This window comes from Emydura macquarii, unplaced genomic scaffold, assembly GCF_026122565.2.
Source record: "Emydura macquarii macquarii isolate MOO-44397 ecotype Brisbane River unplaced genomic scaffold, CSIRO-AGI_Emac_v2 contig_295, whole genome shotgun sequence".
NCBI lineage: Eukaryota > Metazoa > Chordata > Testudines > Chelidae > Emydura > Emydura macquarii.
Window position 1 is genome coordinate 3210801 of NW_027130432.1, and position 14377 is coordinate 3225177.

The 14377-nt window shown below is 40.1% G+C and overlaps 1 protein-coding gene across 1 annotated transcript in view; it reads right to left on the reverse strand.

Moving 5' to 3' along the window:
* Window positions 1-14377, reverse strand: part of LOC137154863 (nuclear receptor coactivator 5-like) — a 44378-nt gene that overhangs the window by 28995 nt on the left and 1006 nt on the right. Inside the window, exon 2 of the mRNA XM_067550712.1 lies at window positions 3120-3186. Coding sequence (XP_067406813.1) covers window positions 3120-3178 — 59 coding nt within the window. The 5' untranslated portion in view covers window positions 3179-3186. The remainder of the gene's footprint in view (window positions 1-3119; window positions 3187-14377) is intronic.

Genomic DNA, 14377 nt, shown 5'->3' on the forward strand with positions numbered 1-14377 from the left:
GACTGCTACCAGATGCTCTTGGATTGTGCTCAAAGTACATTATGAGATCTAGAAATGGATACCAAAAGATACTGAACCAATGAGGGAGATTTTTTTTCTCTCCGTACCATAAAGAAAAGACACTTCATAACTGCTTCTGTGCTGAATATCCAGGTGTCTTTACACTGAGTTTCAGATTTTATTACTGAGCAATCCAAATTTACTCTAAAGTCTTTCTATTTTAGGCTTCACACATGACAGCAGAAAGATACATCTAGGATTGTAACAACAGATGTATTACTACCAAGAAACAGTTTCTTCAAGCTACAACAGTAGTATAATGAGGACAGCTGTCTGGTCTTCTTTTACTCCGACTATTCTCAAATCAATGGCATTGAACGGGAGAATGTAAAAGCTACTTAAATACAACTTATTATGTCAGATTCTATTTAACTGCTTAAATTAAAAAAAAAAAAAAAAAAAGCATTTTGAAATATCCAGGAAGTTTTACATTTGGTCTGATGATAAACAAATAGGTTTTGACTTAGTGCCTTCTCATTGCTCTAAGAATTGCTTCTTGGTGTAGGTTCAAGCATTTGAGTGTCCCAAAGATCAGAAAATTGACAAAATAAATATTTACTAGATGAAAGAGTAAACCTACTAGCCAATGATAGATACAAAAGATAAGTAGGGAGCCTCCACATCAATGAGCTCCAGGAAGAATAACCTGTTTTAAAGAACAACATCCTGCCATAGGTAATGGAAGTGCTAGAATTGTTATTAAAGATCATGCATTGGGCTCTAGTTTTCATATCAGCATCTGGCTACTTGGTATCTGATAAATTTGAAGCTTCACCAGCTTCTAGCTACTGGAAAGGAAAAGAAGCTCTCTGGATACCACAAGGGTAAGGAAAACACAGAAAAAGCCTCCAATACTCTAATCTTCTCCCACACTCCAGGCTTTTGGGTGGGAGGGGGGAGATTTTGTGAAACATTCTAGCACTGATGTATGCTGCTGCTGATTTTGCCAAATGCCAGGAGACCAAAACTGATACTCTCAACTATTTCATTGCTGCCCACAGGGTTGCCCACACCCATAGGAATGATTCATCTCGTTAATTTTACATTGCTTGTGGGCACAGCTACAAGGTACAGTGGCCATCTGCAGACTCAGGAAAACACCACCGCATTGGCTTATGTTCAGTAGGTCATCTCCACAACAGACTGGTAGAAACAGTCTGCGTTTTTTAAAATGAAAGTTTGATTCTGCAAAGGATTGATGGTTAGGTCTCTGCATGCAGAGAAGGCTTCTACTGGTGAGCAGTCACATGACTCTTTCAATCTCTACTTTTGTTATGATAATGTTTTGTAGTCTGTTAACCTGCATGTTTGTTCAAAAGATATTTTGTAAAGATAGGCCATCTTTTTATTTTAATATACTTTTAATTTAGATAAGTTTTAATCTAGTTTTATTTTCATCCTTTATTGGACACCTTACCCTATGCCATAACACTTGAGCAAACTAGGGAACCTCTAGGCCATCCATACCTCCACCTCTTCTTCAGCAAGCATCCACAATGAAAATAGGTGGAAAGCTTAGGCCTTTCAGGACATCAACTGATAATTAACCACAATAGTTCCTTTTTAAGAAAACTGAATTATTGCTTCCCAATCCTTGGAGCCCAGGTTCCTCAACAGAACACAGCTTTCTATTTTCACAGTTTGTCCATTTAGCTCTGAATTATTATGCCTATTCCTTTGAAATATTTAACAAGAATTACAGAAAGAAATGTATGAAATTCTTTGAGTTGCAAGCTGATCTTCCAATAGAGTACTAGAATGTCAAATTTATTATCCTTTGGATGAGATTTCTCATGCTTAATTTCAGCCCAAGGTTGCATTTTGTTTTTATTATGCAAGCACAAAAAAGATACCCCTTTTACAAAGTGATTCCCCCCGCCCTTCAAAAACAAAAACATGAATTTTGAAAACTAATCTATTTGTCATGGACTAGTCCTCACTGATATATATAGATATGAAAAAATGTTCATTAAAAGCCTTGACCCTGCAATTTACAGCAAGTAGGCAGACCACTGTACCCTCATGAAGCCACAGTGAAATCAGTGTGGCTTTGTGTGGGCACAACAATCCATCCATATGTTGTAAACTGCAGGATCAGGGCCTAAGAATGAAATTCATCCCTGTACAGAGAGGGCCAGCACAAAGTCTGTGCATCACTTAAGTTCTCATAGGATGTACAGCTTGCTTTGGACATTAATTGGGACTGAAGTGGTACACAGGCTTTGTGCTAGTCCTCTGCACAGGAGTGAATTTCACCCCATAGAAATTAGAATTGAAGATGTAACTGATTGAAAATGTGTTGCTCAAGCATAGTATTTTATGACTGTTTTTGAACATCGATTTGCACAAACATATGAATAGGTGTACTCAGAGTGTGTTCAAACAGTACAATACTACCGACAACTGGAGAGAGTAGTTCCTTATTCCTTTATAAGTTACACAAATGACACATAACAGTGTAAAACATTTTAAAAATATTACAAGTTGTAGTTCTGATACTGGCTACGAAGTTTCTTTCAATCTAGTGTTTCAGAACACAAAACGCACCCGATAAAAGTAATAATCCTATGCAGAGTTTAATTCGTATTTCCAGCGGATACCAAATGTGCATATGTTGATATTTTAAATGCTTAGCTACTTTGTTTTCTAGATTATAGAAGTGGGATATCACTGATTCATGTTAAACATAGGGCCCAATCTTAAGCATGTGGTTAACTTTACACACTAAGTACTGTAGTCCTACTAGTCGATGAAACCACTCAGTGCATGGAGATAACATGCTTCAGTCTTTGCAGGATTGGGGCCTTAATGAATACAATGATGAAGTTCTTAATAGAATTGTATGTAAGTAGAATTGGGTGTGATTTTTTCTATTTCCCTGTTTATATATGCATGTTTGTTTTGTTAAAGACATTCAACTCTTTAAAGTGAATGAATTTTATAACAATGACAGTGAAATGACCACAATTCTCAGAATCTTATATGAAAATAAGGGTTAATGTTTACATAAGTATCTGTAGAAAGGATTGTTGAAGTTCTTATATTTATTTTACTTTTACCTTTTATCCACAACAGGTTTCTGAACTTGATTCCTGGTAACTTTGACCCAAGATGACATTTTAATTCCTAGGAAAACAAAATATGCTGCATTTATTCTTTTCACAAGTGAAGCGAGAAGACAGTCTTAAAACATCCATAGTACATTGCAGTTTTTTTAAACAACTGACCGCTTGCAACTAATTAAAAGTAATTTATTTCATAATCCATAATTGAGCTCATAGATCATCTCTGAAAATGAATACTTTCAAGTTGTTGGACCATCTGTAATACACAACTTTTTACTGTAAGCAAATGTCATCTTTGTTCCATTTATTTGTTGCAGCTTTGAATTGAAAAGAGTGGTCTTAAGTCCAAATCATATTCAGTTATATTTCCTTATTTACAGTCAGGGCTGGCCTTAGGGGCAGGTGATTCTGGGTGGTCACCCTGGGCACCAACAGTCAGGGGCCCAAATGCCACAGGGGGTGGGTTTTTGGCTTGTGCCTTTTGGATGGGAAACAAAACATGCAGGGCTGGCCCTGTTTACAGTGTAGTTATCCTTTAAAGACGGGTGAAATTTGGGACCTAATGCAAGCAGAACCTGAGTGAAGGACCTAAAGGATACCAGAGAGTTATTTTTGTTAAAGCAGAATGAGAGCTATAGTGATCAATTGGGGAAGGATGGGGGAGAGCGGGGGGGGGGGGAGGGGGGGGGGAGGGGGGGGGGGAGGGAAAGGAAGAAGGCGGCTATTAAGTATTGTCTTCATTCCATTATACACAAATAAAAGAACCAGTAGCGATTAATTATAAGACTTTAGACAACTACATATTATATTCACAGTATACATCTTATAAAAATTTTATAAAATTTGACAATCATAGTCCAGAAACCCCAATGGGAGAACAGAGTTTAAACAAAAATGAGCATTTGAACCAACTGATTGCATGCTGTATTATTGTACTATAAAAGTAATGAAAACTTATAATGTTCTGAACTTGATGGTCATTATGAGATATGTATACAGACTGTGGTTATGGACTCTGTATTTATGTACACAGAAAACTGCTCATAACCTGTACTACAAACTTCAACCACACCTCACAGCAGGGAGGGGCACCTCCCATAGTAGGTGTTTATATGAAACCAGCTCCAAGTAATAATCCACTGTCCAGCCCAGGAAAAGACAATGATGGATCATTAGTTAATTGGAAGATATTGAGACATCCAAGTCAAAAGGGAATTTCCCCCACTCTGAATAATCATGAGTCACAGTGCAACTTCTGCAGCGAGGAGTTGTGGGAAGGCAGAGTGGATCTCAGTTAAGCCTGCACCATGATGCAGTTTTTTATGTCCCATCATTCCAGGGGTTTTGGACCACATTTCACAGCATTTTTCAATTGCCCATTTACTGTGCACCCACCATCTCTGTCAGAAAGGATGGTTCCTGCATTGTGCTCTCCACTGTTGTGGCAACTGTTATGAACACATCACGGATGGTCATGCTGTATATCATGATCTCCTAATCTAAACAGGAATTAGAGGTGCCTGACCTGCCGTGTGCCATGGAAAGAAACATCAGATTACTTTTGGCATTCACAGATCAGCTGCACACGGTGGACCGTCGCTTTTGGGCTCATGAAACAAGCACGGAGTGGTGAGATCACATCATTATGCAAGTCTAGGACAACAAGCAGTGGTTGCAGAATTTTTGGATGCAGAAAACCACCTTCCTTGGAACTGTGTGAGGAGCTTCCCCAGCACTGCAGCGCAAATACACCAAAATGAGAGCTGCCCTCTCAGTGGAGAAGTGCATGGTGATTGCAGTGTGGAAGCTGGCAACTCCAGACTGCTACAGGTCAGTCACAAATCAGTTTGGAGTTGAGAAGTCTACCACAGGGGCTGTGTTAATGCAAGTGTGCAGAACCATTAATCACATTCTGATACGAAGGACGAGACTTTTGGAAATGTGCATAAAATAGTGGATGGCTTTGCAGCAATAGGATTCCCTAACAATGGTGGGGTGATAGATGGCACATATATCCCAATTTTGGCCCTGGACCATCTTATGACAGAGTACATCAATAGAAAGGGAGTACTTCTTGATGGTATTGCAGGCAATTGTGCCACAGGTATTTCATGGATATCAACGTGAGGTGGTCATGGAAGGTGCATGATCCACGCATCTTCAGAAACATCGGCCTTTACAGAAAGCTGCAAGCAGGGACTTGTCAGACCACAAGTTTCCAATGGAGAATGCTGAAATGCCCATAGTGATCCTGGGAGACCCAGCATGCCCCTTACTCCCATGGCTCATGAAGCCTTATATGGGAAACCTAGACAGCAGCAAGGAGTGCTTCAACAATAAGCTGAGCGGGTGCAAAATGACCATAGAATGTGCGTTTGGCAAATTAAAAGCACACTTGCGCTGCTTTTATGGCAAGTTAGACCTAAATGAGAAAAATATTCCCATGGTCATAGCAGCCTGCTGTGCACCGCACAATATTCATGAGGATAAGGGTGAAAAGATTCCCTCCGGATGAAGCACGGAGGCGGATCGCCTGCCAGCTGATTTTGAGCAGCCAGATACCAGAGCTATTAGATGGGCACAATGAAGGGCTATTTGAATCAGGAAGGCCTTGAGGCACCATTTTGACCATGAGCACGAGTAATATGTTTTTCTATACAGTACTCTGCCGCAGGCTGTTAACTTGCTGCCTTGCATGAAATTTTTTAAGATTCCTGACTGATTTGTAGTCTGCAAATGATTCAGTTGTCACTATGTATTAATTGCAGCAGCAACTACAATGGATAGGGGACAAATAAAGACTGATTATCTTTCAGAGACTATGTTTTTATTAAATACCAATTAACAGCACACAAAACACTTGGTGGGAAGGGAGATAACAGTGAAGGGCAGTGTGGGTTCTCATAGATGTGTGTAAGTCCAGCTATCATTTTGGAAGCTGTCTGAAGGGGTTGAGTGGAAGGGAGGGGGAAAAAGGCACGTATTCTGCCTGCAGCGTGATTAGGGACTTCAACATCACCATTTGGTCCTCCATCATTTATCATCTGCTTCTGGCCCATGAAAATTCACTCCTGCCTCTCTCCTTTCTGTCGTGACTGTCTATTCTATAATTTTCATTTGAAATGTTTCTCATTGCCATGCATTCTTGTTTTTCAGCCTCTGAGGATTAGGACACCTCTCAAAACATGTCCCTCCTCAGTCACTTCCTTATCTGGCAGAGGCACTCCACCAGTGTGGAAGGGGTTCCCTTGAAGGCCACATCTGCAGAAGCACAAGAAACAATAAACAGAAACATGACTGTTAGTGTATTCACGGCATCAAATCATTACACCTCTTTTTAAATATGAATCATTTTCTCACTGTCCCTTGGCAAGCACACAGCTCCACAAACACCCTAAACTTAGTGAGTTCAGCCCAGGGCGGTGGGGCTCAATATGAGGCACAAGATCTAAGTGTTTTTTTAAGGGAATCACTGCAAGCGACTAGGGACAAAATTGTAAATTCTGCCACCATTTTCCACAGGCAAGTCACTGAAGCCGATATCTCACTCCCGAAGATAAGCAAAGATGCAAAAGGTGCATTCCCTGAATGTGTGCAGCTTCACACCTATGCTGCTTGTCTGTGTGCCATTTTGGTCACTGCACAAGTGACTGCTGATTGGCACTGGAAAGTTTCCTACAAGGGGAAAGGAACAAAGCAGCTCTGCCAAGGAACCTTCAGCAGAGAATTGGCCAGTATCTCCAGGAAAGTTTTCTAGAGATCTCTTTAGTGAAATTTCTGTGTGCATTAACACACTGCTCTGCTGCACCGCTTAGCTGCACAGGGGAATGGAAAGCACACGCAAACACAGCTAGTCTTGCATATTTCTATCCCTTCACCCACTTCTAGAATATAACAAAGCAAAGGACAGCTCTATTTCATATAACTGAACAGCATCAACTAAAAAAATATCACTTACCAGAGCTCCCCTCTCCTGCATCATGTGCACCAGAAATGGAGTGCTGAGACTGGTTCAAACCCTCCTGGGTTAAGACGACGTCCTGGCTCACCAAAGTACCGGATGACCTGTCACCTGTCCCGTCTCATCCTCCAACTCAACCTCCTCATCCATGACTTCGTTCTCAGGGTTGAGTCCACTTTCTCCAATCCACCCCAAAGTATCCACGGGGCTCTTGGCAGTGGAGGTGGGGTCTCCACCAAGAATGGCATAAAACTCCTTATAGAAGTGGCAGGTCTTCAGCACAGCACAAAAGCAACAGTTTGACTCCCTTGCCTTCTGATACACCTGGCTCAGCTCCTTTATCTTCATACAGTACTGATGTGTTTCCCGTTCGTAGTCCTATTCCAACATGCCATGAAAAATCTGACTGTAGGTATCGAAGTTCCTATGGCTGAGCGGAGATGAGAGCACAGCCTCTTCTCCCCATATTCTCAACAGATCCAATGGCTCCAGTGTGCTCCAAGCAGCGGATCCTTTGCTGCATGAAGCCACCAGGGTCAGCTGGGAAGATGTGATGTGAGCTCTCCATGCCAGGCAAGCAGGAAGTGGAATTTCAAAAATTCCCAGGCTTTTAAAGGGGGAGAGGCAGATGCCCATGCACCTGGGTGTAAATTAACAGTAGACCTCTCTCCTGTCTTCTTACAGCAGCTACACTACAAAGTTCACAGGAGCGCAGCTGCTCTCTAGTGTAAGCTCTCTAGAATAGCCATAGCCTCAGGTTTTTATCAAGAAACTGAGGGACAACCTCTAAGCAGCAAGCTGTTTGTGAAACACTGGATCCCCCTATACCATGTGATATGTTGGGAAACTGTTCAAAGGCAATAGTCACTTGCATTAAAAAAGGGATTTATCTAATATGGAAGTGAAAAAGTCTTGCATTTTTATGTTTATTTTCTGTGTAACTTGTATATGTTTGCTTCCCTTACTATGTCATCTTTGAATCTGTGGTTTTTCTATTAAATACACTTTTTGTTTATTTTCATCCCAAGCAGGTCTCCAGTGTACAAACTCTCTGGAGGGTGTGTACCAAAGTGAACTGATAATTAGGGGAAAAAGCAGGGCTGGTTTTATGCCTTTGTGGGTGATGAACTAAAGCGGAATGATCTGAAAGCCTGATAGTTAAGAACCTAGGGAGGAGATTTTAGGAGACTTGGCACTGGAAGAGCTGCTGGTGTCACCCTGCAAGTACTAACTAGGCTGATGGAAGCCAAGGTGAACCTTGTGCTTGTGTGCAGGCTGTTGGTGTCAGGGAATTGAGCCACAGCAGCACAGCATCAAGACCCCTAACTTTACAGGGTAGGCAGTGACAGAACTCCTTACTAATATGGGTGATTCTCAAAACATCATACGTACTCAGAGGAAACTATCATTTTTTTTTCCAGGCGAAGTCCAGTTTGATGGTTCAAAGAGTGAAGGTGCCAGTTTCTATAAATTGTACACAGCTTCCAAAAATTCTGAATTTTAGTGCTTTCAAATGATAAAAGTATTTTTCCCTCATTCTATTTTCTAGCTTCCTGTTTGACTGCCAGTTTTTAAAATTATATATAAATTTTCAGAGTCAAAACAACATTAGAGCACCCATTAGCTGATCTATATTTGTTATTTACAGAGGGCATGCTGACTACAATTTACATTAAGAGAACACTCAGTCTTTAAATATACACAATTGCAAACACAATTATAATATTTTACACTTCTATAGCACCTTCCATCTGAGGATCCTGTAGTATAAGGCAGTGGTGGTCAAACTTACTGACTCCCCCCACCTCGCTGGGCAGAATCCTCTAGCTCCACAACCCTACCTCACAGCAGACGCTCCGAGCTCCACCCCAGTCTGGTAGGTGGAGAATGAGGGGAAGGGGAGCATAGGAGGCTCCACAAGACACACTAACTGTAAAAGAGCTACATGTGGCTCACAAGGCACAGTTTGGCCATGCATGGTATAGAGTTTTTAAAAAACTCCCACCCCAGTTGTCCTTCTCCATTTCTCAAAAAATGTTCTTGCATTCTGAGGCAACTGAAATTCATACTGCTACTGTCCAACGAAGTGAGGGTGTAGTGCTGCAGCTGTTCCACATGCAGCAGTCCTGTCAAAGTCAACAATAGTTCTACATACTCCCTGCAGTAATGGGCTGCTCTACTGTATTTTTGACTTCTTTGTTCTTATTTAGAAACTGTGGAAAGAATACATGCTCTATAAAGCAGCAAGCATTGGGAATTCAGACTCCTCAAATAGAAAAACTATTAACCAAATTAAAGGAAAAATGGTTTTGACGATTACCATCACATGTTCTATTTGTCTTTCGTCTCAGGGTCAATCCAGGAATTTTCAAAGGAAGTTTAATGACAGATCACTGTAGATAAATGACCATGCCACCCTCCACACACTCTTCCCACTTACTGTAATGAAAACTGACATGGATTGCATGACTTGTCAATTATCATTATAGAAAAATAATTTTTATGAAAAAATGCAGCACTGCTCTTCCTCTGATGTGCACAACCTCATTTGTCCATTAAACAACAGTTGAGAAGATAATCCATACTAGAGATTTGTTAACCATATTACACAGCCATAAAAACTGTACTGATCTAACCCTAAATAAGAACATATGAACAGCCATACAGCATTAGACCAATGGTCCATCTAGCCTAGTAACCTGTCTCTGACAGTGGCCAGTGCAGATGCTTCAGAGGGAATTAACAGAACAGGACAATTCAGAGTGATCCATCCCATCATCCAGCTCCAGCTTGTGGCAGTAGGAGGTTTAGGGACACTCAGAGCATGAGTTTGCGACCCTGACCATCTTGGCTAATAGGCATTAATGGACCTATCCTCCATGAACTTATCCAATTCTTTTCTGAACCCTGTTATAGTTTTGGCCTTCTGAACATCCGCTACTATGAGTTCCACAGTTGACAGTGTGTTGTGTTAAGTACTTCCTTTCATTTGTTTTAAGCCTGCTGCCTATTCATTTCATTGGGTGACCCTCTAGTTCTTGTGTTATGTGAAATGACACTTCTTATTCGCTTTTTCCATACCATTCATGATTTTGTAGATCTCTATCATATCCTTCCGCCCCCTCCCCCTTAGTTGCCTCTTTTCTAAGCTGAACAGTCCCAGTCTTTTTAACCTCTCCTCATATGGAAGCTGTTCCGTAACCCAATCATTCTTGTCACCCTTCTCTGCACCTTTTCCAACTCTAATATATCTATTTTGAGATGGCGACTAGAACGGCACACAGTATTGAAGGTGTGGACATATGATGGATTTGTATAATGGTATTATATTTTCTGTTTTATGATCTAATTCCTTTCCTAGTGGTCCTGTACTTGTTTTTTGACTGCTGCTGCACATTAAGCAGACGTTTTCAGAAAACTATCCAAGATGACTGCAAAATCTCTTTGCATTGCAACAGCTAATTTAGACCCTATTATTTTGTATGTATAGTTGTGCATTACTTTGCACTTATCCACATTGAATTTCATTCATTTTGTCACCCAGTCAACCTATTTGAGCGAGATACCTTTGTATGCTTTTGCAGTAGCTTTGGACTAAACTATCTTACTTTTTTTTTTTTCTGTAAATGTTGCCACCACCCTGATCACTCCCTTTTCCAGATCATTTATGAATTTGCTGAACAGCACTGATCCCAGTACAAATCCTTGGGAGACCCTGCTATTTACCTTTCTCCATCACAAAAACTGACTATTTATTCCTACGCTTTGTTTCCTATCTTTTGGCAGTTACTGATCCATGAGAAGCCCTTCCTCTTATCCCTTCATGGCTTATGTTGCTTGAGAGCCTTTGGTGAGGGACCCTATCACAGGCTTTCTGAAAGGCCAAGTACATTATATCCACTGGATCATTCTTGTCCACATATTTGTTGATACCCTCAAAGAATTCTAATAGACTGATGAGGCATGGTTTCCCTTTACAAAAGCTGGGTTGACTCTTCCCTAACATATTGTGTTCATTTATATGTCTGAATTTTATTCTTCAGTAATATCTTAACCAATTTGCCTGGTACTGAAGTTAGATTGTCTGTGGAGCCTTTTTAAAAATCAGCATTATATTAGCTATCATCCATTTATCTGGTACATTTATCTGGTACAGAGGCTGATTTAAGTGAGAGGTACATACCATAGTTAGTAGTTCTGCAATTTTATATTTGAGTTCTTTCAGAACTTTTGAGTGAATACCATCTGGTCTTCGTGACTTTTTACTGTTTCATTTATCAAATTTGTTCAAAAACCTCCTCTATTGATACCTCAGTCTGGAACAGTTCCTAAAATAGGTCACCTAAAAACAATGGCTCGGATGTGGGAATCTCCCTCAGATCGTCTGCAGTGAAGACTGATGCAAAGAATTTATTTAGCTTCTCTGCAATGGCCTTGTCTTCCCTGAATGCTCCATTAGTACCTTGATCATCCAGAGGTCCCAGATATTATTTGGCAGGCTTCTGCTTCTGAAGTGCTTTAAAAAAATTTTTGCTGTTAGAATTTGAAGAGCACCTATCCAAGAACACAAAAACTTTCTTGGCCTGCCTGATCATACTTTTACAAACTTTCTTGGCCTGCCTGATCATACTTTTATATTTGACTTGCCAGAGTTTATGTTTCTTTCTATTTTTCTAAGTAAGATTTGACTTCTAATTTTTAAAGGATGCCTTTTTGCCTCTGACCACCTCTTTTACACTGCTGTTTAGCCATGATGGCATTTGTTTTGGTTCTCTTACTGTTTTGTTTTTGGAGGGGAGGTATACATTTAGCTTGAGCCTCTATTATGGTGCTTTTAAATAGTTCTAATGCAGTTTACAGGCATTTCACCTTTGTGATTGTTCCTTTTAATTTCCATTTAACTAGCTTCCTCATTTTTATGTTGGCCCCCTTTTGAAGTTGAAACCAACCACAGTAGCATTTTTTTGCAATTTTCTCACTACCAGGATATTAAATTTAATTACATTATGGCTGCTATTACTAAGCAGTTCAGCTGTATTTACCTCTTGGACCAGATCTTATGCTCCACTTAAACTAAATCAAAAATTGCTTCTCCCCATGTGGGTTTTAGGACAAGCTGTATTCATTCTTGTTAGAACATAAGTCACTCTGGGTCAGACGAGTGGTCAATCTAGCCCAGTATCCTGTCTTCTGACAGCGGCCAGTGCCAGATGCTTCAGAAGGAATGAACAGAACTAATAATCATCAAAGTGATCCATGCGGTCACTCATTCCCAGCTTCTGACAAGCAGCAATCCCTGCCAATCTGGCTAATATCCATTGATGGACCCATTAACTTATCTAGTTCTTTTTTGAATCCTGTTATATTCTTGGCCTTCACAATATGCTCTGGCAAAGAGCTCCACAGGTTGATTGTGCATTGTGTAAAGAAATACTTCCTTTTGTTTATTTAAACCTGTTGCCTATTAATTTCATTTGGTGACCCCTAGTTCTTGTGTTATGAGGAGTAAATAACACTTCCTTATTTACTTTCTCCACACCAGTCATGATTTTATAGACTTCTATCATGTCTTCCTTAGTTGTCTCTTTCCAAGATGAAAAGTCCCAGTCTTATTAATCTCTCTCCGCATATGGAAGCTTTCCCATACACCTAATAATTTTTGTTGCCCTTTTTTGTACCTTTTCCAATTCCGATATATCTTTTTTGAGATGGGGCAACCAGATCTGCATGCCGTATTCAATATGCGGGCGTACCATGGATTTACAAAGAGACTATATATTTTCTGTCTTCTTATCTATCCCTTTCCTAATAATTCCCAACAGTCTGTTCGCTTTTTTTTACTGCCACTGCACACCGAGTGGATATTTTCAGAGAACTGTTCACAATGATTCCAAGATTTCTTTCTTTCTTGAACAACAGCTAATTTAGACCCATATAGTAGGGATTACTTTTTACAACGTGCATTACTTTGCATTTATCAACATTGAATTTCATCGGCCGTTTTGTTGCCCAGTCACCCAGTTTTGTATGATCCCTTTGTAACTCTTCGATGTCTGCTTTGGATTTAACTATCTTGAGTAGTTTTTTTATCATCTGCAAATTTTGCCACCTCACTGTTTACCCCATTTTGCTGTCCAGAAATTATCTCTCTGCATCCCTTCCTGAGGTGACATACCCAGTCAATATGACAATAGTTGAAATCTACTCCATATTCTGCCTTTGGAGCCTCTCTAATCTCCCTAAGCATTTCACAATGTAAGGCTTGAGGTTGTTTTCAGCTAACCCATTGTAGGTCAAAACTCATTTAAATGGCTAACGAACATACCTGAGCCTCAAGGACAATGGCTAGTGTAAACATCCGATGGCTCAGGCAGCCAGATGGCCTCTTAGTGATTCTAATTCCAATGAGAACAGCACATTTGCTTTTAGAATTTCTGTCTCACCTGCCACCTATCTGTAAGGACCACCCCCTCCTCCTTCTTTCTTCACTCTACTCCCGCCCCGAGTGTAGCCCTAGGATCCTTGATGTAAGTAGAGTGATTACAGTGTCTCTGCATGTATGTAACGACCATAATCACTGTTGTCGTCTCCGGATGGGACAGTGTCTGTATTTGTAAGTGAATAGATGAAGAATTTAAAATGTACTATGCAATCGATAAGAAAGCGTATATAATTGACCACTGTAATACCATGAAGTTGAAGCTGATTTATCAGACTTCCCGGTATTGTGAATAAACCTCTTCAGTATTGTCTGTGCTGCCTGATTCTTGGAGAAGTAAAGCATGAAGGATTCTAACAATCACTACCATCATCCTAATCAGATAGTCAATATGTTCCTTCTACTAAACTCTTACTGTTCAAGCAAAGGATTTCTATCCATAGAGATCCTACGCTACAGTTTGATTCATTTAAGATTTTTACTTTGACTCTAAGCTTTCTTTTACATATAGTGCCACTCTCCAGCCAGCACAACTTACTTTTTCATTCCTATATATTTTAACCCTAAATTACCATATCCCATTGACTATACTCATTCCACCAAGTTTTCATGATGCCCACTATAGCAACATTCTCTTTAAAATGATGGGCACTCTAGTTCACCCATCTTAGTATTTAGACTTCTAGCATTCATATATAAGCACTTGAATATTTTGTACATTTTATCAATAACAATGTGAAGTCTCATACTGGTTTCTTTGTAGCATAACTTCAGAAGAAAACAAATGAGCAAAGCAGTCTGAATACATGCACATGTTGATGTATTCTCAAAATACAATTTATGAAAATCACT